The 25,159-nt window shown below is 38.3% G+C and overlaps 1 protein-coding gene across 1 annotated transcript in view; it reads left to right on the plus strand.

Annotated features, from left to right (window-relative positions):
- UBR5 (ubiquitin protein ligase E3 component n-recognin 5) overlaps positions 1-25,159 on the plus strand; it is an 82,966-nt gene that overhangs the window by 48,508 nt on the left and 9,299 nt on the right. The window contains exons 17-48 of the mRNA XM_088533625.1: positions 928-1,071; positions 1,164-1,275; positions 1,494-1,648; positions 3,120-3,317; positions 4,469-4,679; positions 5,291-5,335; positions 7,244-7,370; positions 7,596-7,747; positions 8,137-8,232; positions 8,663-8,786; positions 9,126-9,223; positions 9,836-9,984; positions 10,408-10,499; positions 11,417-11,563; positions 11,659-11,777; positions 11,861-11,987; positions 12,091-12,220; positions 12,469-12,629; positions 13,196-13,435; positions 14,120-14,243; positions 15,057-15,168; positions 16,785-16,916; positions 17,853-18,114; positions 18,476-18,740; positions 20,118-20,329; positions 20,656-20,886; positions 22,262-22,335; positions 23,043-23,215; positions 23,294-23,428; positions 23,993-24,213; positions 24,707-24,827; positions 24,910-25,008. Of these exons, the coding sequence (XP_088389751.1) occupies positions 928-1,071; positions 1,164-1,275; positions 1,494-1,648; positions 3,120-3,317; positions 4,469-4,679; positions 5,291-5,335; positions 7,244-7,370; positions 7,596-7,747; positions 8,137-8,232; positions 8,663-8,786; positions 9,126-9,223; positions 9,836-9,984; positions 10,408-10,499; positions 11,417-11,563; positions 11,659-11,777; positions 11,861-11,987; positions 12,091-12,220; positions 12,469-12,629; positions 13,196-13,435; positions 14,120-14,243; positions 15,057-15,168; positions 16,785-16,916; positions 17,853-18,114; positions 18,476-18,740; positions 20,118-20,329; positions 20,656-20,886; positions 22,262-22,335; positions 23,043-23,215; positions 23,294-23,428; positions 23,993-24,213; positions 24,707-24,827; positions 24,910-25,008 (4,788 nt within the window). The remainder of the gene's footprint in view (positions 1-927; positions 1,072-1,163; positions 1,276-1,493; positions 1,649-3,119; positions 3,318-4,468; positions 4,680-5,290; positions 5,336-7,243; positions 7,371-7,595; positions 7,748-8,136; positions 8,233-8,662; positions 8,787-9,125; positions 9,224-9,835; positions 9,985-10,407; positions 10,500-11,416; positions 11,564-11,658; positions 11,778-11,860; positions 11,988-12,090; positions 12,221-12,468; positions 12,630-13,195; positions 13,436-14,119; positions 14,244-15,056; positions 15,169-16,784; positions 16,917-17,852; positions 18,115-18,475; positions 18,741-20,117; positions 20,330-20,655; positions 20,887-22,261; positions 22,336-23,042; positions 23,216-23,293; positions 23,429-23,992; positions 24,214-24,706; positions 24,828-24,909; positions 25,009-25,159) is intronic.

A 25,159-nucleotide genomic window follows, 5' to 3' on the forward strand; every position in this document is an offset into this window, starting at 1 on the left:
CTTACACACCGTTAGCTTTGTTTGCCTTCTGGGAAAGATATGGTGCTAATTGGTACCTCAAAGGGCTTTGCTATTTGGTGGTATTGTAAGATGCTTCTATATCAAGGAAACCTGTTTTGACAGTTCTGATTAGATACGCATGATAGCAACTCTTTAGAGATGCTAAGAATCTCATAAGTAACTGTGAATGCAGGATTACAAAACTTCATTTCCACTTTGAGGGGCGGAAAGACACACACGAAGTGTTTCTGAATATGGGTTTGTGTCCTCTGATCCTAAGGGATTGAGTGGAGAACTTCATCAAATGTAAGGAATAGATAATGGACCCATTAGACCGTGCTCTGTGCATCCTCATCTTGAGCAATGAGCGTTAAGGCTGCAGTAGAGGCTTAAAAAAATTGGAAATGGCAAAGATGAATTGAAGAGTGATTTCCTGTTTCTTGCAATGTAAGAACTGATAGGCACCTGATAAAGAAAGAAATGTTGAATGGTTATCTAATGCTTGGAATTCATTGCTGCAGAATAATTTTTATTTCAAAAAGCGATCAGGCAAAAGCAGAGTCTGTCCTGGGTGTTAAATGTGAAGTTGTCTGCAGTTTCTAGTATGTGAAAGCTGGAAATGAAAAGGTTAAGCTTTTCTAGCAGCTGGTCTAGAGACCTTTGATCAGATTCAGGATGCTCATGAAGTCATTAAGTAATTTGCATTTCCAGTGTTCAGTGTTATCAGCAAAAGCAACAAGGCTGCTAAGCAAGATCACTGTTATCACTGTTTTTTGTAAACTTTATTTTTTCCTAACAAAGGTCTGGGTTATGTTGAAGGAAATCAGCCTAAGCTATTCTCAATCTCTCTTTCTTTTTTAAAAGTTTTATTATTATTATTATTATTTTCAAAGCTTTTACTAAAACTGTACTGTGTTCTGCTTGTAGGTGCTAAAAGTGGATGGTGCTTATGTTGCTGTGAAATTTCCGGGCACCTCCAGTAACGCAAGCTGTCAGAGCAGTTCTAATTCGGATCCTGATCCTTCCTCTCTTCTCCAAGATTGTAGACTGCTCAGAATAGATGAACTGCAGGTATGTCTTTGGAATTCTTGAGAAAACAAGTCATGTTTGCAGTGTTAGTACTATGTACAAACTGACTCTTAACATTTCACATATGTTTTTAGGTAGTAAAAACTGGTGGAACTCCAAAAGTTCCTGACTGTTTTCAGAGGACACCTAAAAAGTTGTGTATTCCTGAAAAAACAGAGATTCTAGCAGTAAATGTAGATTCAAAAGGTAAGTAGAACTTTACCTTTCAGATGTTCCTTTGTGTTCTTTATTACCTTCTTTATTACCTTCCTCCCTCCGTACAGTGGAAAACTACAGGTGTCAAACTAACATAAATTATTGTTTTCACTGATATTAATAAATCCTTAAAGGTGCAATAGTTAGGAGTTCTTTTACTGAATGCCATCAGCAAAGGGATTAACCTTTCTCTTCATGTATTTTTGAAGGCGTGCATGCTGTCCTGAAAACTGGGAACTGGGTTCGATACTGTATATTTGACCTTGCTACAGGAAAGGCTGAACAGGAAAATAATTTCCCTACTAGCAGCATTGCGTTCCTGGGTCAGAATGAGAGAAGTGTTGCCATTTTTACAGCTGGACAGGTTTGTTTTGCATCTCAGTCATTTAACCTCACTGTGTTTCACTTCCTTCGTCTTCAAACGGCATGGTACAGCTTTTGGGAAGCTTTTCCAAAGACTGGCAAAAATAAAATGGGTTGTGAAAGACTCGCTGCTGCCATTGATATTTGGAAGAGGGGGTGGGGAATCACAGAGTCACAGACTGATTGAGGTTGGAAGGGGGTCACCTACTCCAGCCCTCCTTCTGAAGCAGGCTCAGCTAGAGCGACTTCCCCCGGGCTAAGTCTAGACAGGTTTTGAGTATCTCCAAGATGGAGACTCTCTACCCGCTCTGGGCAGCCTGCTGCAGTGGTCAGTCACCCTGACAGTATGGAAGCTGTTCCTCATTTTGGATGTTAACTTACTGTGTTTCAGTTTTTCCCCTTTGCCTCTTGCCCTGTCACTGGGCTCCATGAGAGGAGTCTGGGTATATCTTCTTTACAGTCCCCCTTCAGATATTATGCGCGTGGATAAGATCTGCCTCGGGCCTTCCCAGCCCTCAACCTTTCCTCACGTGAGGGCTGCTCCACTCAGTCACCATCGGGGCCCTCCCCTGGTCTCGCTCCGTGTCTCCCTTGTGCTGTGGAGCCCAGCACCAGCCCCAGTGCTCCAGGTGCGGCCTGAGGGGCAGGATCGCTGCCCTCCAGCAACGCTCCTCCCCAGGCACCGCCACGCACCTCTGGCCGCCATTGCTGCCAGGGCGCAGGGGAGCTGCAGCATAACTCAATTAAACACCTTGAATAATGTCATTAAAAGATCTTGGTCCTTGAATAGAAGGTTCAAAGAGAAGCTGGAGTAGTTACTGTGTTACTGTAAATCCGCTATCTAACTTTTGGTTTCAGAAGAGAGTGGATATTCATCTGACCCGCTTAAAAACAAATGAAATTGTTCCCCCCAAATCTGCATTTCATACTAAAAATAATACTGTGTTTTTGTGCAGTTCTTTTTACTGTCCAGTCTTAAACATCCTATTTTATCTGATTGCAGAGCTGATTTCACAGTGCAGGGATAGTTGAGGAGAGTTTAGAATAAATAGCAGAATCGCTTCATTAACTTACACATAAAGAGTATTCTTCTCTTATAATAGTTGAATGAAACATTTTTTGGCAAAAGAACACATTTATATATTCAGGTTTCTGTTACTGCACTTCTAAGCTAAGTGTAGGTACCTTATGTTTCATTACTGGTACTTCATTAGCGTGTCATGGAACACTTCAAAGTATTTGTTGTGTTAAACATGCTCCAAGGGTTTCAGAAAGAGAATATACTGTGCCACTTGTAAGGATAAGAGACAGAGGTGTGAACAAGAATTCGGGGTAAATCAGTCTCCTTGTAGGCAGTCAAGCAGAAGTGGACATTTTGGGAAGGGTAACATTTATAAATTGTGAAGCTATAATGTTTAAACTGTTTGTTTATTTTGTTTTGTCCCCCCCCCCCTTTCCCTCCCCAAATGTAGGAATCTCCAATTATCCTTAGAGATGGAAATGGTACTATCTATCCAATGGCAAAAGACTGCATGGGTGGGATAAGAGACCCTGACTGGCTTGATCTTCCACCTATTAGTAGTCTTGGAATGGGTGTCCATTCCTTAACAAATCTCCCTGCTAACTCGACCATCAAAAAGAAAGCTGCTATAATCATCATGGCTGTTGAGGTAAAATATTTTATTTAAAAGGCATAATGGGCTTTTGTGCTGCTTGCTTTTATAAAACAGTGCTTAAAACTGTGTGGTGTTCAGAGTTTGTATATATACTAATTTAAAGAAAGTAATGCCAGGTGAAGAATCTCTTATAAACATGAAAATACAAACAAATGTATGCAATACAGTGAAAGAAATGTTTTTGTGATACATTGCTTCAGTGCATAGCTTCAAACCCTTAATCAGGTTTTTAACTAATATTAGTTTAACATTACTTTTGAAGCTGTCACCTTCAGCTGCATATATTACCTATATATATAATTTTTATAATTCTATTTTTTTATAATTTTAATTTTTGAATATAGTTTTATTTAAGCTTTAGGAGTGTACAGGTTTTTGGGGGGGTGGGGGGGTACTAGTTTTTCTTGCTATGAATGCAGTACATCTATCAGTACTTTTTTGTACTTCACATTAGGACCATAAGTAGTGAGAGTCAAAAGAGCTTTCACTTGAATTGACTGTAAAGTTCTGCAGGCCTCTGTGGTGCCGTATGGGCAGCTCTGCTCTGAATTTATGTGTAGCGCTTCTGTAAATCAGGCAGTGATACAGTGCAGCTTAGTTGCACGAGCCCTGCTGCTCCCAGGAGATGTTGGGTTCCTCTATGACTGATGGATTCCCAGTGGAGTATCCAGCCCCTGTGGAAAAACCTGTTGTATGGGGTGAGCCTTGCAGACCTCAGGAGGGCCTGCGAGCTGGCATTGCTCCACTTCCCAGATTGCACATCATTAGTTTAAGATAAATATGTAAACCTAGCCTCCCTAGTTTTCCAGTTGCACCATTCTCCGCATTTTAAATGTGGCCATGAAATTTTAAATCTGTCTCAAGAATCAAACTGTGAGGCCAGAGGCATAGTTTTGTGAGCCTGAGGGCTTCTGCTGTCCTTTTCTCAACCTTGTAGTGTTTAGATGCTATTTTCTTTTTATTTTTCTTTTCTTAACATTGGGATAATTGAGATGATTTTTATTCACAACAACTTTTGCACTAACTGCCAAGGGATGTCCTAGACTTAGACATTTCTATTCCTTTTAAAAAGAGATACTGAAGATACTTGTATATTTGCAATCTGTGTTTTCATTTGATAAATTATTTTATTCTTTTGAGTACAGAAACAAACTTTAATGCAACATATTCTCCGATGTGACTATGAGGCTTGCAGACAATACCTGATGAATCTCGAACAGGCAGTTGTCTTGGATCAGAACCCCCAGGTGCTGCAGACGTTCCTTGGCCACAGATGCGACGGGAACCGCAATATTCTGCATGCTTGTGTCTCCGTATGCTTTCCAACCAGCAACAAGGAGACAAAAGAGGAAGAGGGTGAGCCCAAAAATGTCATGAAAATAATTGGAAAATAATCTTTTTATGCATTTTCGAGAGTAGTTTATTTACTTTTTTTTTTTAATGAAAACTACATTCTTTAGATATTAGTATCTTACATATTTTAGATACTAAATTTTCTTAACCTCTCAGAGGTGCTGGGCTGAAAAACATATATACAAATATATTTTATTTTTAACTCTTGCAAGGCTTTATACAAATTCAGTATTTATCTTCATTAGTTGTAAGACACAATTGTTTTCATATCCACATACTAATTCTAGATGAATGCAAGTGTTTTACCCCTTTATACCAATAACAGTGTTTTAGCAGAGCGTTTTGGATTTTTCAAGGGTTTTAGTTTATACCTCCATGAAGAAATGTTTACTTGCAATATATACTGAGAAATGTGAACAACAATTTGTTAAGTCAGGCAGCGCCCTAATTTAAAATGCCTATTAAATGCTATTATGTGAAAACATAACAGCAAGGTTGCTAAATCAGACGCTCAAAAATTAGGAAGTACCAGAATTGAGTTTACCCATGTGCTATACGTGGGTATATATTGTGATATGGTCTTTAATTACACCGTCATACTATTTTTTCCACAGGACTACCTCATTCAGTGCACAAGATGGACGGTGCTCACCGAATGGGTAGCTATTCAATATTTCTTTTTATCCTCATCATTCAGTGTTTGGCCCCATTCCTCCCTTATTGCACACCATACAAGCCCTGCAAGCCCTGTGAATACACTTCCTTGTGGGGTTTTGTATGATGCTGTCATTGAATTTGTTAGACTATAACTGTGCCTCTTATCCCAATTTATAGAATGGGAATAGTGCTACAACTTGCTCATCTCTTTGAGGGTATTGTAGCTTGAAGTTTTTATGTATTTAAAAGTGTGAGCTAATCTTGAGAGTTCTGTTTGAGAAGTCTAGGATCTATTGTCATATTTTTGAGTAGATGTTTCAAAATGTTTTATTCCAGAGCTGAGTTTATAGTGACTCTAGTCGTTCTGTGAATGTCAACCATTTCTGTGAGTCAGGTACCTGTTCAGTGTCCAAAAATGAATAAAATGTATCGTGATCATCTGTAAAAACTGGTTTTACAGAGTTCTGTGTACTGTTAGATGTGGCAGAAATAGGATCCAGGTCTTCTGGGTGATGTTTAGTGGCATTAAACATGAGATAACGTTTCCCATCCAGGCTCTTGCAGCATTGCTACACACCTTACAACTTTTGCAGCAAATAAGGCACGAACAGCTTGCTCATCATACAACCCTTCATCTTAGTGTGTCGTCCATCCTGTGCACTGATTGAGGCAGGGGTCTTGTTTGGAAAAAAACAATAAAAGAAAAGAAAAACCAACACCAACAAATAAAATGCAGCCAACCATGTAACTGAAATTGTGTTTTACTCTAAGCACAAGAGGAAGCTGACATAAGGATGCATGGGCAAACTTAATCTGACTTTTTCTAATTTGAGTGCTTGTCTTTGCAGCCTTGACATTCTTTGCGTAAATCATTTGGATGTAATTTACCTTTTCAAAAAAAAAAAGAGGAAAAATGCAAACCTGATAGACTCTAACACCCCTCTGCCTCTCTCTTTCCCCTCACAAAAGCTGTTTTTAAAAGGGGATTCACATCCTTTGATTAAAAGCACATTCACCTTTCACTGCAACTGCTAGCCATTGATAGAAGGACAAGCTTATTTTCTATACATCACTTGAAGGGAAATGGTGTCTAATATTACTGACTGTAAGTTATACTGCAAAGAAGATTGATTTTAGGTGTAACAAGTTCACTTCAAGACTCCAGATATGATGTTCCTTAAGAATTGTAAGCCCCTTCCCACCTAGCGCCTTCCTGAGGCCTTCACTCTTCATCTGGCTTCCTTCTTAAATGCTAGAAGTGGAATTCTGAGGGCATGGCCAACCTTTTTTTTTTTTTTTTTTTTTTTTTTTTTTTTTTTTTTTTTTTCAAAACTCTGAGATCGTGTTCCTAGTTTCATCATAGCTTCCATGCGATTGGATAAACGAATTGCAGAAAAATTGGATGCAGTCAAGGTTGCTTTCTTCTGTAGTTTGATACTTCCTCAGTAGAAAGGAACCTTGAAAAGAGAGATCTAAAAGACACGTCCAAAGCATTTTAAATGTTAAGAGTTCTGATACTAAGTTTTCCTGTCTTTGCTGAATGTCTGAAAACAGGGTTTTTTTCCTAGAGACTTAGAGCAGATTTCATAAGGCAGCAAAACAACTAATAACACTTAGAACCAGGGCATTTACCACTGAAGAAATGAATCAAGTGATTCATTTCAAATATGAGTGCTAGCTTTGTCATAAACAGAGTAGCTGAAATTCAATTAGTTGACACTGGAACTAAGGATAGGTGGAATATCTCCATTTTATATAAGAGCTATTTCATACATGCCTACATATATAAGTATGTATCTATTGCTTGAGAGGTCAGCCAAGGATCCTATTTGAGGGGTGTTTATGAGTCCGGATGTGATGAATTATTCCTAAATGAAGCTTTGGCAAACATAGTTTTTTGGAATTTTCAGAGGCAGAGCGCTCCGAGAGGAATACGTTTGCTGAAAGGCTGTCGGCTGTTGAAGCAATCGCAAATGCGATCTCAGTGGTGTCGAGCAACGGCCCAGGAAATCGGGCAGGGTCGTCCAGCAGCAGAAGGTAAACTGACTCTCTTGTTTTCTATCTGCTAATTTCAGTATTAATTACTGCGTTCTCAAGCTTAAGAATGGGTTCTGTTGCTAGTCTAAAATTAGATTTCACTTCTTGCTGAAGAAAACTGGAAATAAATTTGGTTTTGTTTTTTTAGTGTGAAACTTTGCTTTAATGCTCTGTCTAATTATGAATGAAAATGCAGTAATATTTTTGCTTCATTTCTGTATTCAGTTTGAGATTAAGAGAAATGATGAGAAGATCCTTGAGAGCTGCTGGATTGGGCAGACATGAAGCTGGTGCTTCCTCAAGTGAACATCAGGATCCAGTTTCTCCTCCGATAGCTCCTCCCAGCTGGGTTCCAGATCCACCTGCCATGGATCCAGGTAAGTCTGCTAATGTATCAATCTAGACTATAAAATCTGTACAAAGTACAGGCTGTCCAAAGTACCACAGTACTTAACAAAGGTACCAATAACTTTTAAGGTGAATTGCTTAGACTTCAGCATGAGACTGAAATATTTAATGTCATTGAGCTAGTGAGACCTGCATAAGAGTTGACCAGGACGTATCTTTCTACTGCTGTTGCCAATCTTCTGCAACGTGTTTTGTAATGCTGGTTACACTGATGCTAGTCTAGGAATACGGTGTTTAGTAGGAAAGGACACCGATTAAATACAGAAAAGGTGCAGGGTGTTAGACACTGCAGAAAGAGCATGTTGTTAGGGATGTTTTTATGTATTGATGTACATCCTGCTGTTCTGTTTACTGAAAGATGGTGACATTGATTTTATCCTGGCCCCCGCTGTGGGATCTCTTACCACAGCAGCGACTGGCACCAGCCAAGGACCTAGCACCTCCACTATACCAGGTGAGAAAACACTACTTACGTGGTTATGCTACAGAAGGAAAATGATCTCAAAACCTATCTTTACTTGTATGGACTTCTTGCATATGCAAACACTTCTTCCCAAATTAGAGATTGAGTTGAAACAGAATTTTACAAATGTATATTAAATAAATGCATGAAGCCCTATGCTGTGTTTTGCACAAGAAGTAATTTTACCTGGAAATGACATACATGTGAAAATAAAGTAATCGTTATGAAATTGGCCTTGCTGCCTGTATTTCAGAATGAAAGTTGGAACTGAAACTTAAAAGTACTTGAGCAAAATGATGCTGACATGAGCCAACCCAGGAAAAGTCAAGCTGCTCCCTTCAGTGAAATATGTTGTTCGCTTTTAGTAAGTACTTAGTTTGGAGAAAAATGTTTATATATATATATTTTTTTCTCATTGCAGGTCCTTCTACCGAACCATCTGTAGTGGAATCAAAGGATCGGAAGGCAAATGCTCATTTCATACTGAAATTACTATGTGATAGTGTCGTTTTACAGCCTTATCTTCGAGAACTGCTGTCAGCCAAGTAAGGGTTTTCAAATGAATGCTCACAATCCTTCAAAAGGAAATTTATCACATAAAAGCCTTTTTTAAATTTGTGTAAAGAAACAATATTTCAAATAGAGAATTTTAAATGTTGGCTCTTAGCTGTGTTTGTGTCCTACCATCCTTTAAAAGTAGGTATATTGCACAGAAATAAAATGGATAAGAAAAAGTGATTATTCACTCGGTTTGTTTGTTTGTTTGTACAAGCTTGACAGTGTTATGACAATGTTCTATTAGTTTCCTGTTTTTCTTTTGCAACTAAAGTCAGTTTTGACTTTCTCCTTTTTTTCTTTTTCTTTTTTTTTTTTTTAATTCCTAGGGATGCAAGAGGTATGACACCATTTATGTCAGCAGTTAGTGGCAGGGCATATCCTGCTGCAATTACAATTCTAGAAACTGCACAAAAAATTGCTAAAGGTAAATTAACTTCAATATTTGTTAGTGTGTTCTTTCCTTCTGACGTCTGGCTTTAGAATGTGCACAAAATCATTATTAACATTACTTTTTTGTATGTGAAATTGTGTGCTTGAGCAAAAGTTGATGGGGATAAGCTCTTCCAGGACAAGAGCTGCTGCATGTTCTGGAAAACCTACTGTATCTTTCTATTGTGTAATGCATATAGGTTAAGATGGAGTTCTGTGATTACTACTGCTGTTGTGTGCTCTCTAATCTCTTTAGTATTTCATTGCTTTACAAGCATGAGTGGATTAGCTTGGAAGTTCTTTCTTTGAATTGAAAAATAGGATCCGATAAAACTCTGCAGAGATAGATCCAGTTTCTGAAAAGACCCTTTTGCAAAGAGTTCTTTTATGACTCTTGAAACTTTACCAAATTAGAACTGTAATGTGGCAAGCAGTTTTTTTTTTTTTTTTAAATGAAAAAAGTGAGGGAGACTTTACTCAAACTGAAAATTCCATATGGGGCTTCAGTTTGTGGGGTCTTCCCTCCTCTCCCTCTTTTTTTATTATTATTATTTTTTTTTTTTAGAAAAAAAAAAGAAAAAAACACTGATGTTTCTGTTCCTTTTAGCTGAGGCAACTTCAAGTGAAAAAGAAGATGATGTGTTTATGGGAATGGTTTGTCCTTCTGGTACAAATCCAGATGACTCTCCCTTGTATGTGTTGTGTTGTAACGATACCTGCAGTTTTACGTGGACTGGTGCAGAGCATATTAATCAGGTAAGGTTTATTTGTTTTGTTTTCTGTGTACACTGTACATGTACTAATCTAGTACTTAAATGACTAAGGTTGCAATGTTTTAATGATTGTAACTTTTAATAGTCTGGGCTACTTGTTGCTTTGCTTAATTGCCTCTTACTCTTCAGAGCTGGTTACTGTATCAGACATTGTTGCTAATAGCTTGGGATTTTCCTTATTACTAGCTTGGGAAAAAAACAGAGAGAGGAATAGTCAGTATTTTCAAAGACTTACCTAGCAACAAAATTTCTTAGACTAAAATTGACTTCTAAGTGACGACATTGATTTGAGCAGGTGCAATTTTCTTGTAACCTCAAATATTGCAAGATAGCAAGTGCTGCAGGGAGAAAACTATGACTGGTGGTTTTGGTAAAACTGCCTTTTTTTTCCCTCTCTCTCTCTAAGGATATATTTGAATGCCGCACGTGTGGCTTGTTGGAATCTCTCTGTTGCTGCACAGAATGTGCAAGGGTCTGCCACAAAGGACACGACTGCAAGTAAGTATTGTGGTATTGTGTTCTGTTTCTTAAAATTAAATTAATCATTTGGTGTTTCATTTTTTTACTGATAATTGTCCCTTTTTTAAAATTCTTCAGGTGTTAGAGAAAGATTCATAAAGTATTTCAAATGTCAATTTTATTTCCTTCTGCTCTGTAACTTTGAGGATTTAAAGTGTGAATAATATGAAGCAGTTTTGTACTTTTGGCTTTGGAGAGTTAAAGTAAATGAATAAAGTAGTCTGTAACACCTTCAAAGTGCTTAACGAATTAACACCCTTTAGAGAATAACGTAGGTAAATAATACCATGGTTTCATTTTGGATGCTTCTGAAAGTTTCTGATGCCAATAAGCCCCGATGACAGGCCGTTCCTGTGAAGTTTCAGAAGCAGTGTAGTGTTCATCCCTAAGATAACTGCAATAAATGGAGAACTACCAGTCCAGTGTGCACTCAGGATTTCTCTGCCCAGCCTAGCCAAAGCTATAAAGCTATAAATATTTTTTGTATCCCTCTTATAGGGTCTACCTGTTACTGCAGTAGTATTTTAGTTGTAATAAGCTAACAAAATTATAAATATGTTCTCAGCATCATAAGAATTACTGAGTTTCTATTGCATATGGACATAATTTTCTTGTCTGGAGGCTATTTGGGGGGGACTCAACAGTCTTAGATGAGATTTATTAAGACACCATGAAAAGCTCTACAGTGAAAATATCTTCATAAAATCGGTTGTACGTACAGATAATAGAAAATGCCAAGTGTAGCCACTTAAAATGTCTGTGTTTCTCTTAAGCTAGTTTTTGGTGCCTTTAAAACTCTACCAGAGGTATTAATATGTACACAAACATCCTCAGCTTGTTTGGAAGATTCTCTGTACCTGAACAGTGTTGTAACTTACCTTTTCCTTATATTGTAGGCTCAAACGAACATCCCCGACAGCCTACTGTGATTGCTGGGAAAAGTGCAAGTGTAAAACTCTAATTGCAGGACAAAAGTCTGCTCGCCTTGATCTGCTTTACCGACTGCTTACCACAACAAATCTGGTTACTATGCCAAATAGCAGGTGAGGTCTGATTTGCAATGACTAAGGCAACATGATGTTTACAATGTTAAATGTACAGTACATTATATCTCCCCTAATCAATTTCTGCCTTACAGGGGCGAGCATCTTCTGCTGTTTTTAGTGCAGACAGTAGCCAGGCAAACGGTGGAGCACTGCCAGTACAGGCCGCCTAGAATCAGGGAAGATCGTAATCGTAAAACTGCAAATCCAGAAGGTAGGAGCTGTTTCACTGGAACAAATAGGCAAATTCTGTATTTCTGTATCTCTTTCTTACTTTTGTTGTCATTGTTTCTTTAGATTCTGATATGCCTGATCATGACTTAGAACCTCCTCGATTTGCTCAGCTTGCTTTGGAACGTGTTTTGCAAGACTGGAACGCACTGAAATCCATGATCATGTTTGGCTCCCAGGAAAATAAAGACCCGTGTGTATTTATTTATAAATACTTCTCAATGCAAATTTTGATCTGACACTAGAGACCCACTTGCTTACATAAATTTTATTCCTTTCCTTTCATTTTTTCTAAGTCTTAGTGCAAGCAGTAGGATAGGTCACCTTTTGCCTGAAGAACAAGTTTACCTTAATCAGCAAAGTGGAACTATTCGCTTGGACTGTTTCACACACTGCCTTATTGTCAAGTGTACAGCAGACATTCTGGTAAGCACTGGTAGTCATATTTGAAATAGACTTTAGTGTCACATTATTCAGAATTGTATCGTGGGTGGTACATTTCAGAGACTTACTTTAAGAGAAATTTACTTTTGGTGGTGTTATTTTTTAATTATACTGCTTTTAATTATTTTACACTTTTTAATTATGCTTTTATGACTGTGAATCTCAGTCTCTCTTTTTTCAAGCTTCTAAATTGCACACCTTTAATGTGTTGTAATCACCTTTTTTGACAGCTCTTAGATACTTTGCTGGGTACTCTGGTAAAGGAGTTACAAAACAAATATACACCAGGACGCAGAGAAGAAGCTATTGCTGTTACAATGAGGTTCCTGCGTTCTGTGGCAAGAGTGTTTGTCATTCTTAGTGTAGAAATGGCTTCCTCAAAAAAGAAAAAGTAAGTACTTTTTGGTTTTTGTGTGTGTGTTGGGTGATTTTTCTTTTTAATTCATTCTATAAATGAGTTGCTGCTAATCTGGAATGGGCAGAATGATGTGAATTAATTTGCAGCCTGTGAGCAGCATTTTGTGAAAAGTATATCATTGAAGATTTGACAGGAGCTGCTAATATTACATGCAGTGTTTTCAATAGATTTTTTTAAGCATTCTCCTAAGCTAGCATACTGACTTTTTCTCTTTCAAAAGTTCAGAGATTGGGGGAAGTGGGTTTTTTACATATTTGTCAAAGGGTAATCTATAGTTGTTTGTCAGTGATAGATTTAGCCAGCTTTAGTCTTAAGTTATTGAATGATGCATGCTTTTAACTTTTTAATAGCTGTGCAGATTGTTACTATACAGCCCCACACAAACCCATCCATGTGCACACACATGCATATAATAAGTAAATATGTATATATGTATTGATGGTGAATATCATTTTGGAGAAACGTTGATGTAACTAATGATTTTGAAGAGAAGATGCATTTGATCTTTCTTCTTCCTTCTTTCTCCACCTTCTTCCCAGCAATTTTATTCCACAGCCAATTGGAAAATGTAAACGTGTGTTCCAGGCATTATTGCCCTACGCTGTTGAAGAGTTGTGCAATGTAGCAGAATCTCTAATTATTCCAGTCAGGATGGGAATTGCACGTCCTACAGCACCCTTTACTCTTGCTAGCACTAGCATAGATGCCATGCAGGGAAGTGAAGAGCTGTTTTCTGTCGAGCCGCTACCACCTAGGCCATCATCTGACCAGTCTAGCAGGTAAAGCTCACTATATGTTCTCTTCTCCTGCAGCTTGTAAAAGTTTGTGTGTTGTTTTTCTGTTACCTTTTTACTTATAGGCCTACCATTTTAGAAATACTTTCCTACTGACCAAATTATGAAATAATCAAGGTTGATCTGGACCTTGAGAGGTCATTGGCTGCAATCCCCTTCCCGAGTTGCTTCACGTTCTGGATTTTGTTCACATGGGTTCAGAATCTTTCCAAGTGTGGAAATGCCACAATGCTTTGGGACAGCTTTCTGATATTTGGCTATCCTCATTTGGAAGAATCTTCCCCTGCTCACCACTACCCTCCAGCCAACCACCATCTCCCAGAAAAAAAATAATGTTTAGGGGTCTGCTGTCTGAAAAAATATCTTGGAAATGCATGTGTTGGAGTATCTCTGCACAGGCTTTGAGAGGATTTCTGATTTTAGGTGGTCCAGCTGTGCAATGTGATCATTTCAACTTAGCTTTGCTGTCACTCAGTTACTCCCTCTCCTCATTCTCCTATGTAGGAAGAAATTGATCCTAGTTTCTTGATGAATCTGGCAGAATCTTTTCATTCTTTCAGTGTAGCCATTTGAGCATGTTTTTAGAACACGCTTTGAAAAGGGGATTTAAACTCTTGCTTCTTTGAACATGCTTTTCTTTTTATAACCAGATTTTTTTTTCAATTTAAGTTCTAGTCAGTCTCAATCGTCCTATATCATAAGGAATCCTCAGCAGAGACGGATCAGCCAGTCACAGCCAGTTCGTGGTAGAGATGAAGAACAAGACGATATCGTTTCAGCAGATGTGGAAGAGGTCAGCTCTCCTTATTTATTTGTTTGTTTTTCTCCGTTATGGCATGTAAGGTGTATTACAGCACAGTAGCACCTGCTTTCACATCTGAACCTGCAAGCCAGGCATCAGGGACTTCAGTTCACCTACGATATTGAGACTATTTCCTTACAGCACTGTTGTACTTCGTGAAGTCTGACTGTACCATATGCCTTCTGTTGTATAATCAATCTAGCTTTGTCTTTCTGTAGGTGGGGACCATATAATCACTTCTAGAAAGGTTGTATTAAATCTAGTACAATAGAACATGCTAAATGCCTTGAATTTGACAGAATTGCAGTTTGATTTAGGAAACTAATAAACACATCTCTAGTCGGTTTTGCATGTAATTTTGCATTATAACCCTGTTAAAACACTTTTTAATGGTCTTTCAACATATGTTAGCTATTACACATTTTCCACTAGAGGACAAAGAGGGTCTTTTACCAGAAGGATGGTTCTTTAGTATTTGGAAATTAATCTCAGGTTTTGTTGTCATCATTAGCATGAGAGTGTAATGTCATAAGCTATCTTGTATTTGTGTCCCTGGATTTTTCCATAATGCTATGGATTGTAAAATGAGATCACATAAATACCTATACCCCAGCTGCTTTCTCCATATGTGTACAGCTACTGCAGCTGCAAGTTGTCTATCAATAGACAGATTTTTTTTTTCCTTATTTCTTAGTTTTAAAGCAAAAATTAATTTTTTTTCTTTTTTTGGTCGGGTGGAAGGAGGTGGGGGGGACATAGAGATATGGAAGATACAGTAGCATAATCCTATAATGCTATTTCTAGGTTGAGGTGGTTGAGGGTGTAGCTGGTGAAGAGGACCACCATGATGAGCAAGAAGAACACGGCGAAGAAAATGCTGAAGCAGAAGGACAGCACGATGAGCATGATGAAGATGGTATGTCTGTTTTGTAATGATCCTTTAATTATTTTATCCTGTAATCTAGAAAGTAGACATGGCAAAAGATGACAATATTAAAATGCCTAAAGAAAGATTTAAAAAAAAGTTTTATTTTATACCATAAATCATGCAGATAGGTAGGATGAACAAGCTGAGCAGTACAAATAATAATGCTCTTGAGAGGTCGCCAGTGATAATGATTTGGGATAACTGCGTAAGCAAAGAGAACTGAAGGATATAGAAGCACATCTTAGCACTGAAGGATAGAGAAGCACATATAGGAAGGAGATGAGTAAATTATGGATAATTAGTAGGCAGGCACATAAACTATTTTTTTTTTCCTCCATGCACAAAGAGAGAATACTAAGACACCAAAGAATAAAAAGGAAACGTTAGCATGTGTTTCGTTAATGATATCTAGTTTGTCTTTGGCATTTGCTATTTTAAAATGTTATGGGCACAAATTATTTGATGGGTTTAAAATAGCCTAGCTCTTGTGTGGTTAATGATTAGAGGTAGATACGGTAGATATGAAAGGGATCTGAGTCATTGTGCTTGAGTTTTCAGACCAATCATATGCCGTTAAATTGAACTTTCTGATGTATGGAATTCATGCATTATTTATAAAAATTTTTGCTATCAAAGTGGTTTATCTGGTATTGGTCACTTTGGGATTAAATGGCCCAAAGTCACGATAAAAAATGTTACCCTCTACTCTTTTGAACTATGTCTCATGTTTCCAGTCAACCCATTCTCAGTGCAGTGTTAATTCATTTTCTGATTACTTGAAACATTAATTCTCAAAACTTAAACCTGAATAGAAGCTGTATTTTTTAATTAGGTGTTTCTGTTTTTTAAGTTTTCAGATATTCCTTGGATAGTCATTTGAAACAGCTTAAGGTTAATTGTTCTAATATATGTGCACAAAGAAAGTTGTGGAGTCTTTTGGCTTGAGTGGCTAATTGTGAATTCTTGAAGTCCTATTTTTTCAGTGTGTCTTAATTTTCAGTGTTTCTGTTGAATGTACATGTGCAGTGCAGAGTGAGAGGGCATTGAGGTTCCTAATGTTTTTCTGTATTTTTAACCTACCTGTAAGTGTAATCTAAGGACTAGTTTCTGTGTGGAAAAAAAAAAGCTGAAAGATGTGTATAAAATTAGGAATGATGTGGAGGTGGTGAGCAGGGATCGATTCCATGTAACATATAACCAGAGGCAACTAAAGACACTGTTAGGTGGCAGGTTTAGAACAAAAGAAAGTGATTCTTTGTATGATGGGTAACTACAAAAATCATTGCCGTGGGATGCTATGAATGCCAGAGACGTAAAGGAGCTCAGGAGTAGCTGGGTTTAGGGAGGAAAATTTTGTGAAGGGTTATCAAGTGCATAAGGAGGAAGGTACAGTCTGTAGAGCAGGTATTACCAACTGCTAGGAAATGGGAAGGAGTGCTGCAAGTGTTTTTGTATGCTTGCACTGCTTTTATGCCCTTTCCCTGCATATCCATTACTTCCTGCTGTAGTAAGAGGCTATGGATTTAGTGTCTTATCTGAGACACTTCAGTCATTCTAATCTTTCTCTTTTTAAACATGAGATGTTTTTGATACTGTTTTTATAGGCAGTGATATGGAGTTGGATCTGCTGGCTGCAGCTGAAACAGAAAGTGACAGTGAGAGTAACCACAGTAATCAGGACAATGCTAGTGGGCGCAGAAGTGTTGTCACTGCAGCTACTGCTGGGTCAGAAGCAGGTATGCCACATCATCTTGTGTTTAATCTAGCTACTTAAATGTAGGCATTAGGATTAAGTTGTACAGGAAAAAGAAATCTTTTAGTGATTTCAATATAGCTTTCACAAGGGCAGGACTGGCTCCATCTTAAAAAAAAGTGATACTATCCTTTGCCTTTGCGTCTGGACAGCATCCAGCATTCCAAAGATATACTGGAGAAATTATTTACTTCATGATTAGGTTGGATAGAAGGAGAATTACCTGAGCATGACATCTTAACAAACAGCTTTCACTTGTAATCTTATTTTCCCTTTCTGTTTATCTCTCTCCATCCTGCTTCCCCCCTCCCACCTCCATTTTCCCCCCATTCTCTCTTTTTCTTTTGCTTTTTCTTATCCTGTAAATGGAAAGAACTATGCAGTCCTTTTTGGCCTTTTTGAGATGTGTTAAGATGAGACCTGTCTGCTTACTTGCTTTTGGAGAGTTTCTGCATGTGTTAGTGAGAGATTATCTGGCATGCTTGGGAAATGAAATGTGCACTAAAAAATACTCATTTTTTAGTGTAGAAGTTAGATACGGTTTAACGCAAACCCAAAACCTGACCAATTGTTTGAAGATCTGAAAACAGCTGCTGTACCTTCCCCCATGGAAGTGTAAATCTTAGGAGTCATTGCCTGAGTATAGAATCAGCCTTGCTTATAAGTGAAGACTTTTTAAGATCAATTTTTTTTCTTTTTTTGAAATATAAGTAATCTGATTTCTTTTTTGTGAAATTGTTATGGAAAATTAACACTATGTAAAGACGTCGTGTTAAGGATTTGCAGCAATAGTACTTTTTTTTTTTATGTATATGTGGTTTGCTCTTGTGAAGAGGCTTGCAACACTGTCACAGTACATGTTTTTGCACACACCAGAGCAGTTGTCAGTGGCTGTTTATTGCTTATTTTCCTCATATAGGAGCTAGCAGTGTCCCAGCGTTCTTTTCCGAAGATGACTCTCAGTCAAACGATTCCAGTGACTCCGATAGCAGCAGCAGTCAGAGCGATGACATAGAGCAGGAGACCTTCATGCTTGATGAACCTCTGGAGAGGACCACCAACAGCTCCCACGCCAACGGCGCTGCGCAGGCGCCCCGCTCCATGCAGTGGGCTGTGCGGAACACGCAGAACCAGCGAGCTGCCAGCGCTGCCCCCTCGAGCACCTCGGCCCCCGCAGGCAAGTCCCAGCAACGAGAGTGCCACTTACCTCTTTGGGCTTTCTTCTTTCTCTTGCTTTGCTTGTCCTCTCAAGGAAATGTTATGTATTTGTCTTAGGAAGACAGAGGTGGTGTTTTTTGACTGTTATAGTTCTGTTTATTTTTTATGTTGTTTTCATTTTTAACAAAATGAAGCATCTATTCAATCTTAAGATGATAAATGCACTAACTTGAGCTAGTTTATTATTCTTTTTTATCTGCCTGAGTTATGATGTCAGTACGATATACAAGTTTATTCCTAGAAATTATATAAGTTAAAACAAGAATTACATAGTAAAGGCTAAACAAGTTATTTAATGTCATCCCTTCTCTTATGTTTAGCAAGCTCAGCAGGCTTGATATACATCGACCCGTCCAACCTGCGCCGGAGTGGTACCATCAGTACGAGTGCTGCAGCAGCAGCTGCTGCTCTTGAAGCCAGCAATGCCAGCAGCTATCTAACATCTGCAAGCAGCTTAGCAAGGGCATACAGTATTGTGATACGACAGATATCTGATCTGATGGGTCTGATCCCCAAGTACAATCATCTCGTGTACTCCCAGATTCCTGCTGCAGTGAAGCTGACTTACCAAGATGCAGTAAACTTGCAGGTAAGAGCATCCAAAACTATTTGGATAGAACTTCAATGTGGCTGGATTTCCTTAGGTGGAGATTTGTGAGGGCTGGAAGGGACCTCTGGAGGTCATCTAGTCCAAGGCCATCTCAAAGCAGAGCTAGCTCGAGCAGGCTGTTTAGGGCAGGGTCCAGTTAAGTTTTGAATATCTTCAAAGTTGGATACTCTACAACCTCTCGGGGCAGCCCTTTCAGTGGTGTTTGACCATCCCCACAATAAAATAAGGATTTTCTTATTTTTAAATGAAATTTCCTATATTTCAATTGGTGCCCATAACTCCTCCTTTTTTTTTTTCACTTGCTGTCACTGAGAGGGACCTGATTCTGTCTGCTCCTGTTATTCTCTTCAGATAATGAATTAATAACCCCCCGCCCTGCAAGTCTTTGTTTCTTGAGGTTACACAACCTGGTGTGAGAGATGCTGAGAGATGAAGTAGCCTTAGCTACTGAGTCCATCAAGTGCTTATTGGTTTTGTTGTTGTTTAACCAGAAATGAAGTGTGTGTGTTTTTTGTTTGTTTGTTTGTTTGTTTGTTTTTTCCCCCCCTTTTTTTTTTCTTTTGGCTATTTTTAGCCTATAGAAGAGAATTGCTTAGTTGAGACAGAAGTATTTGTAGTAGCCTATGAAAGCCTTAGAGCTTAATTTTTATTTGGATATAGAAATGGAGATGAGACAGCACACACTCTGTTTAGTGAATACAGTAACATCTTTGAAGGGGGTGGGATGTTATTGAAAACCAGAATGTAGTGGAATGAAGATGCCAGGTTGACGTTAGATCAAACATATCAATGGAGCTGGGAAATGACAAGAGCAGCAGCCCATAGCGCCTGTATTGCAAACAAAAGAGGGAAAAAACTGGAACAGGAGGAGAGTTTTGTATGCTCACATAGTACTATGTGAGCATATGTGGGTCTTAACTTTGTTCTCTTCACTGGGTGAATTGCTAACTGCCAGAGAGTAGTGAAGCATCCGCACGGTGAACACAGGGGTGGGTTGTTAAAGCTCACAGAAGCAGGAATCGGACCAAAATCCCTAACGTGTGTGCCTGGCAAATGGTGTGTGATAGTAAGGTGGGGAGCAGAAGAGGTCTCCAAAAGGAAGAGGAGTGCTATGAATGCTTTAAGGTTGCCATAGTAATAAATGATGAATTGCAGACCCCTACAGCAAATTATCCTCTCTCTCAGCAGAAGCATTCTGAAGTTAGTTTATAGGTTGTTTTTGAATGTTGTTTTACACATCCCTTATATCAAAAACTAGACTGAACTTAGCCATTGTGGAGCTCATATTGCAATTAAATTCTTGTCATCCAGCTTCATTGTGTGCATAACTCATTGCATCTTGTGTTTTTTCTGTAGAACTATGTAGAAGAAAAGCTTATTCCCACTTGGAATTGGATGGTTAGCATCATGGACTCTACAGAAGCTCAGCTGCGTTATGGCTCTGCTCTAGCATCTGCTGGTGACCCTGGGCACCCGAATCATCCCCTGCACGCGTCTCAGAACTCGGCCCGAAGGGAGAGGATGACAGCCCGGGAGGAAGCAAGCCTACGGACACTCGAGGGCAGAAGGTATGAGGAGAGTTGGAATGTTGAATGTGATACACCTGGAGTTTAACTTTCAAATACATCAGTGTAGTAGTTGTTTTGATTTAAGATGGATCCCTGTATTATTGCTACTCTTTGTTTTATTCTGAAGTACGAGCTTTATCTTGCTAACTGCTAGGTTGTTTGTGTTTGAGTTGTTTATACACAGTAAAGCGTAAAACCACAATTGCTGTTATCACACTGCTTTTATGCTTTGGTATTTTCACGTCCATATTTGAAAGACATAGACTTAAAAATGTGCAAAAGACTTGGTGCCTAATCTCTCTGTATGCAATTCTTTTCTTCACTAGACGTGCTACTTTACTGAGTGCCCGTCAGGGGATGATGTCGGCACGCGGTGATTTCCTGAACTATGCGCTGTCCCTGATGCGTTCGCACAATGATGAGCACTCAGATGTTCTTCCTGTTCTAGATGTCTGCTCACTAAAGCATGTAGCATATGTTTTTCAAGCCCTTATTTATTGGATTAAAGCAATGAATCAACAGACAACATTGGATACTCCTCAGCTGGAACGGAAAAGGTACTGAGGCTGACTCACAGAAGTTGTGTGTGCTCTTTTTTGCAAATACCTGAATTGTTAGTCAGCACCTCATACGTGTTTGAAGCCTGCTAGGCCTGTTGCAGTGTCCCGTTCAAATCTTGTCATGGTGACTGCTGTAAGAATTTCTTACCACAGAAACTTAAGTTTTATTTCTATTTCAGTGATGTTGCCTCTAAACGACTGACTTGCGGCAATTTATCATCTTGAAAAGGCAATCTGCTCCTCATGTTTAGCATGATAATGACTAAGTAAGAGTTTGTCAAACATGTTAAGAGCGATGTGAGAGAATTTTGAAGTTTGGCATAAAGGGCACACCAGTTCTATATTCTGTTTAGTTGTGGGTTCTTGAGATTTAATTGGTTATTTAATGCACCATAGGGAAGTGTCAGTAGTTGAAAAGGTCATTAAGTTTTTAATCTACACAATTTTAACTATAGCATTTTTATATTTCTCACAAAGCAGTAATAATTAGCAGTGCTCAGTTTAATTCCTTGCTTCCTGACCATTGTAAACTTCTCTGATAAAATACAGATTTTTAAGCTCACTTTTTTTAATGCCCTTCAATTTGAAACAGGAATTAATAATTACAGAGATGTTTGTATGCTGATAGTCTACACCATCTGTTTCAATTTCTTAAGTTTTGAGGTAATTTATCTGAAGAGTCCTTCCCTACAGTTTGGTAAAAATCTTTTCACCTTTCTGCCCTGAGTTTCAGCGTCGAGGTCACACTTCTCATTTTCTCTACAGAGTTTAGAAACGGTGATTTTTATGTATTTATTTATTTATACACACACACATATGTGTGTGTGTGTGGTATCAATATTCTAGACATATACTGGAGCTACTAATGTAACTCCAATATTATGCTAATGATATCTTGAGGCTTCTTACAACTTTAAAATGTATCATCTAATTTCTAAATATATTTAATGATGCCACATATTTTAAGTGCCGAAAAGAATACTAATCAGCTGCATCCATTTTCTCACTAACTTATCTTTTATGCTGTGATCAGTGAAACTATTTTCTTTAGAATAAAGTGAAATCAGCACCAATGGATTCTAGACTAGTATTCAGTATATGATTCTTTCCCTAATGTGGGGTTCCTAGTTTGTTTATATGGACATATTCTTTAAACAAACAAACATACCCATCACTTTCTGAAGCTGTAAATTTTTAAAACTTGGAAGTAGATATCTGTTGGTGGCGATATAACTAGAGGAAGTGGTAAGCATGAGGATGTGATAAGGAGTATTCTACAGCTTTGCAAGCCATATCCTAGTGGATATGCTTGACAACCAGTAATATCAGTGTGAGATCTGTGCCAAGTTTACAAATTTTGTTTCATTTTTAGAACTCGGGAACTTTTGGAACTGGGTCTAGACAATGAAGATTCAGAACATGAAAATGATGATGACACCAATCAAAGTTAGTATGCCATGATCTGACATTTTCTTTCTTCCTTTTTTTTTTTTTTTTTAGCTAGCCTTGAATAAAAAATTTCTATTTGCATATGTTATGTCAGTGCAGTGAAAGGATGTTCTTTTAACGTTGTCTTCTAGTAAGACGTTCTTACCATTCTTACTCATCCAAACATCTGCCTTTGTTCTCGTTCTGGTGCTCTTTTTGTCTCTGTTCTCACCAAACTCTAAGTTCTGCCTTTGCTTCTAGTTCTACACAATGACAGAATTTAAAATTCAAATCTGAGTTAAACTCTGATACTGGGCTGATGAAACTGCTGCTGAAAATATACTCTGTACTGTGCTCCATACTCCCATCTCCAAAAATATAAGGTCACTGCTTCCCCCTCTCCCCCCAGTTTGTTTTTCTCATTTTAGTTCTGTATGTCAATTGTACACAGCAATCAGCATTAAAGGAACCCTGCCAAGGAGTAGTTGTCACTACAAAGCTGGTTACAATGAAGGGAATGAGTGGCAACTTTTTAAGAACATATTGGGAATAAAAATAATGGGAGCATCATGTAGAACCATTACATTTTCAGAGAAATTTTCAGAGTTTCCTGCTGCTCCAAACAGATAGCTAAGATAAAAGCTCCTTAATTTTTGATGTTTTAAGTCTTTTGGTTTTTATAACTGTAAGTGAAAACGGAAGTAAAATCTTCTCTGATAATTTAGGTGCTACACTCAATGACAAGGATGACGACTCCCTCCCAGCAGAGACTGGCCAGAATCATCCGTTTTTCCGACGGTCAGACTCCATGACGTTCCTCGGTTGCATTCCACCCAACCCTTTTGAGGTTCCTCTGGCAGAGGCCATCCCCCTAGCAGACCAGCCCCATCTGTTACAGGTGACATCAGGGATTGTGTTCTGGAAGATAATTCCTGTTTTCTTTTTCCTTTCTAACTGAAATATATTATTTACCCAGAATGCTTTTGTTACTTTTCAGCCAAATGCTCGCAAGGAAGATCTGTTTGGCCGACCAAGTCAGGGTTTATATTCATCTTCTGCCAACAGTGGGAAGTGCTTAGTGGAAGTGACAGTGGATAGAAACTGCCTTGAGGTAAATTGAAAGGTTTTCTCATTTCAGACAGTGGAGTTAACTGAAGCTAGTATCTTCATGCCTTAAAAAGATACTTAACATGATTCTCTTGGAAAGAATTTAAATATCTTTCCAAATAATAATTTGAGAGCTCAGTAAATACTTTTTCGTAACAAGTTCAAGTTTTGTATGCTCTCATTTTAAATCCATTTCAAATTTGTGGGACTTCATGGTTCCTGACTAATCTAATATCTAATTTCAGGCAGTATTTTAAGGGCTACAGTAACATCTGCACTAATAGTGATATGCCAATTAGGAATGTTTTTTTTTAATGACAAATAATTATATCCCCGTGCCCAGCAGAATTGTCTTGCCTGTAGACTGAACATTAAATGCCATGTGTATGAAATGCAAACACAAAACAGCAATATTATTTTGGAAGATTTTTCTGAGACATTGATATTAATGTGTTTTAACAAAGCAATTAGAGTGCTTATTTTTGTGTGACTCTAAAATTGTATATATCCTGGAAAAGCAAAAAGTCAAATTGGAAAATTCAATTAAATTTTATTTCTCCTTGTGTAGGTTCTTCCAACTAAAATGTCTTATGCAGCCAATTTAAAAAACGTCATGAGTATGCAGAATCGGCAGAAGAAGGAAGGGGAGGAACAAAATGTGCCCGCCGAGGAATCCGAGGGTTCAAAGCCGGGGCCTTCTGCGCATGATCTTGCAGCACAGCTGAAAAGCAGCTTGTTGGCAGAGATCGGGCTGACAGAAAGCGAAGGGCCACCTCTCACATCCTTCAGGTAGTTGGAGTTGAAAAGTACTCTGTAAACAGTGCTGAGCTGATAGAAGGATATCTGGGACAGGTTTTTATATTTGGGTGAGGAGAAAGCAGGTAGCTTTAGTTTTAATTTGCCACTGCTATTTGCTAGGTGTCGAACATTTAAATAGACTTGAAAAAAGAAGTTTTTGCAACTAACAACTGTAAAGTTTGTAGCTGGAAATCCTAGATGTCTCAAGACAACTTGCACTGAAGTTCTTACAGTATGCAGGTTTTATTATGCAAAGTCTATTAGTTTTATTATTATGCAAAGTCTATTAGTTTTATCAGTGCTTTTTATCAATATCAATCTTGGGCTAACATCTCTCTCAGTTTATAACCAACAAATTAACTGAGCTCAACACCTAGAAATCCTCCATATTCCAGTACCAACTGTCAGAAATAAAAGAACTTATTTTGAAGCACACAAAATGTGGCTGAAATGTAACTTTGATTTTTTTTCCTCCTCCTGCCAGGCCACAGTGCAGCTTCATGGGCATGGTGATATCTCATGACATGTTACTGGGACGCTGGCGCCTTTCTTTAGAGTTGTTTGGTAGAGTGTTCATGGAAGATGTTGGAGCAGAGCCTGGATCGGTATGTATTTTCTGGTATGAGGACAATACTTTTTACAGCCGAATTGTGAATCTCACTCATTATTCTCGACTTTGTTTTTAAGATCTTGACTGAATTAGGTGGCTTTGAAGTAAAAGAATCAAAATTCCGCAGAGAGATGGAAAAGCTTAGAAACCAGCAGTCCAGGGATTTAACGTTGGAGGTAAAAAATGTTAGTTTATTTTCCAAATTTGTCTTGATTAAAAGCTGAGCTATCACACATTGCAATCATGATAGGAGAATCTATGTTTCAGAGTCTGCAACCAACACCTTAAAGCTTACTACATGAGCTGTGTTGCAATTATGCTATAGTT

Source organism: Tinamus guttatus, unplaced genomic scaffold (assembly GCF_059628265.1).
Source record: "Tinamus guttatus ecotype Peru unplaced genomic scaffold, ASM5962826v1 Tinamus_guttatus_pri_ptg000510l, whole genome shotgun sequence".
Classification (NCBI taxonomy): domain Eukaryota; kingdom Metazoa; phylum Chordata; class Aves; order Tinamiformes; family Tinamidae; genus Tinamus; species Tinamus guttatus.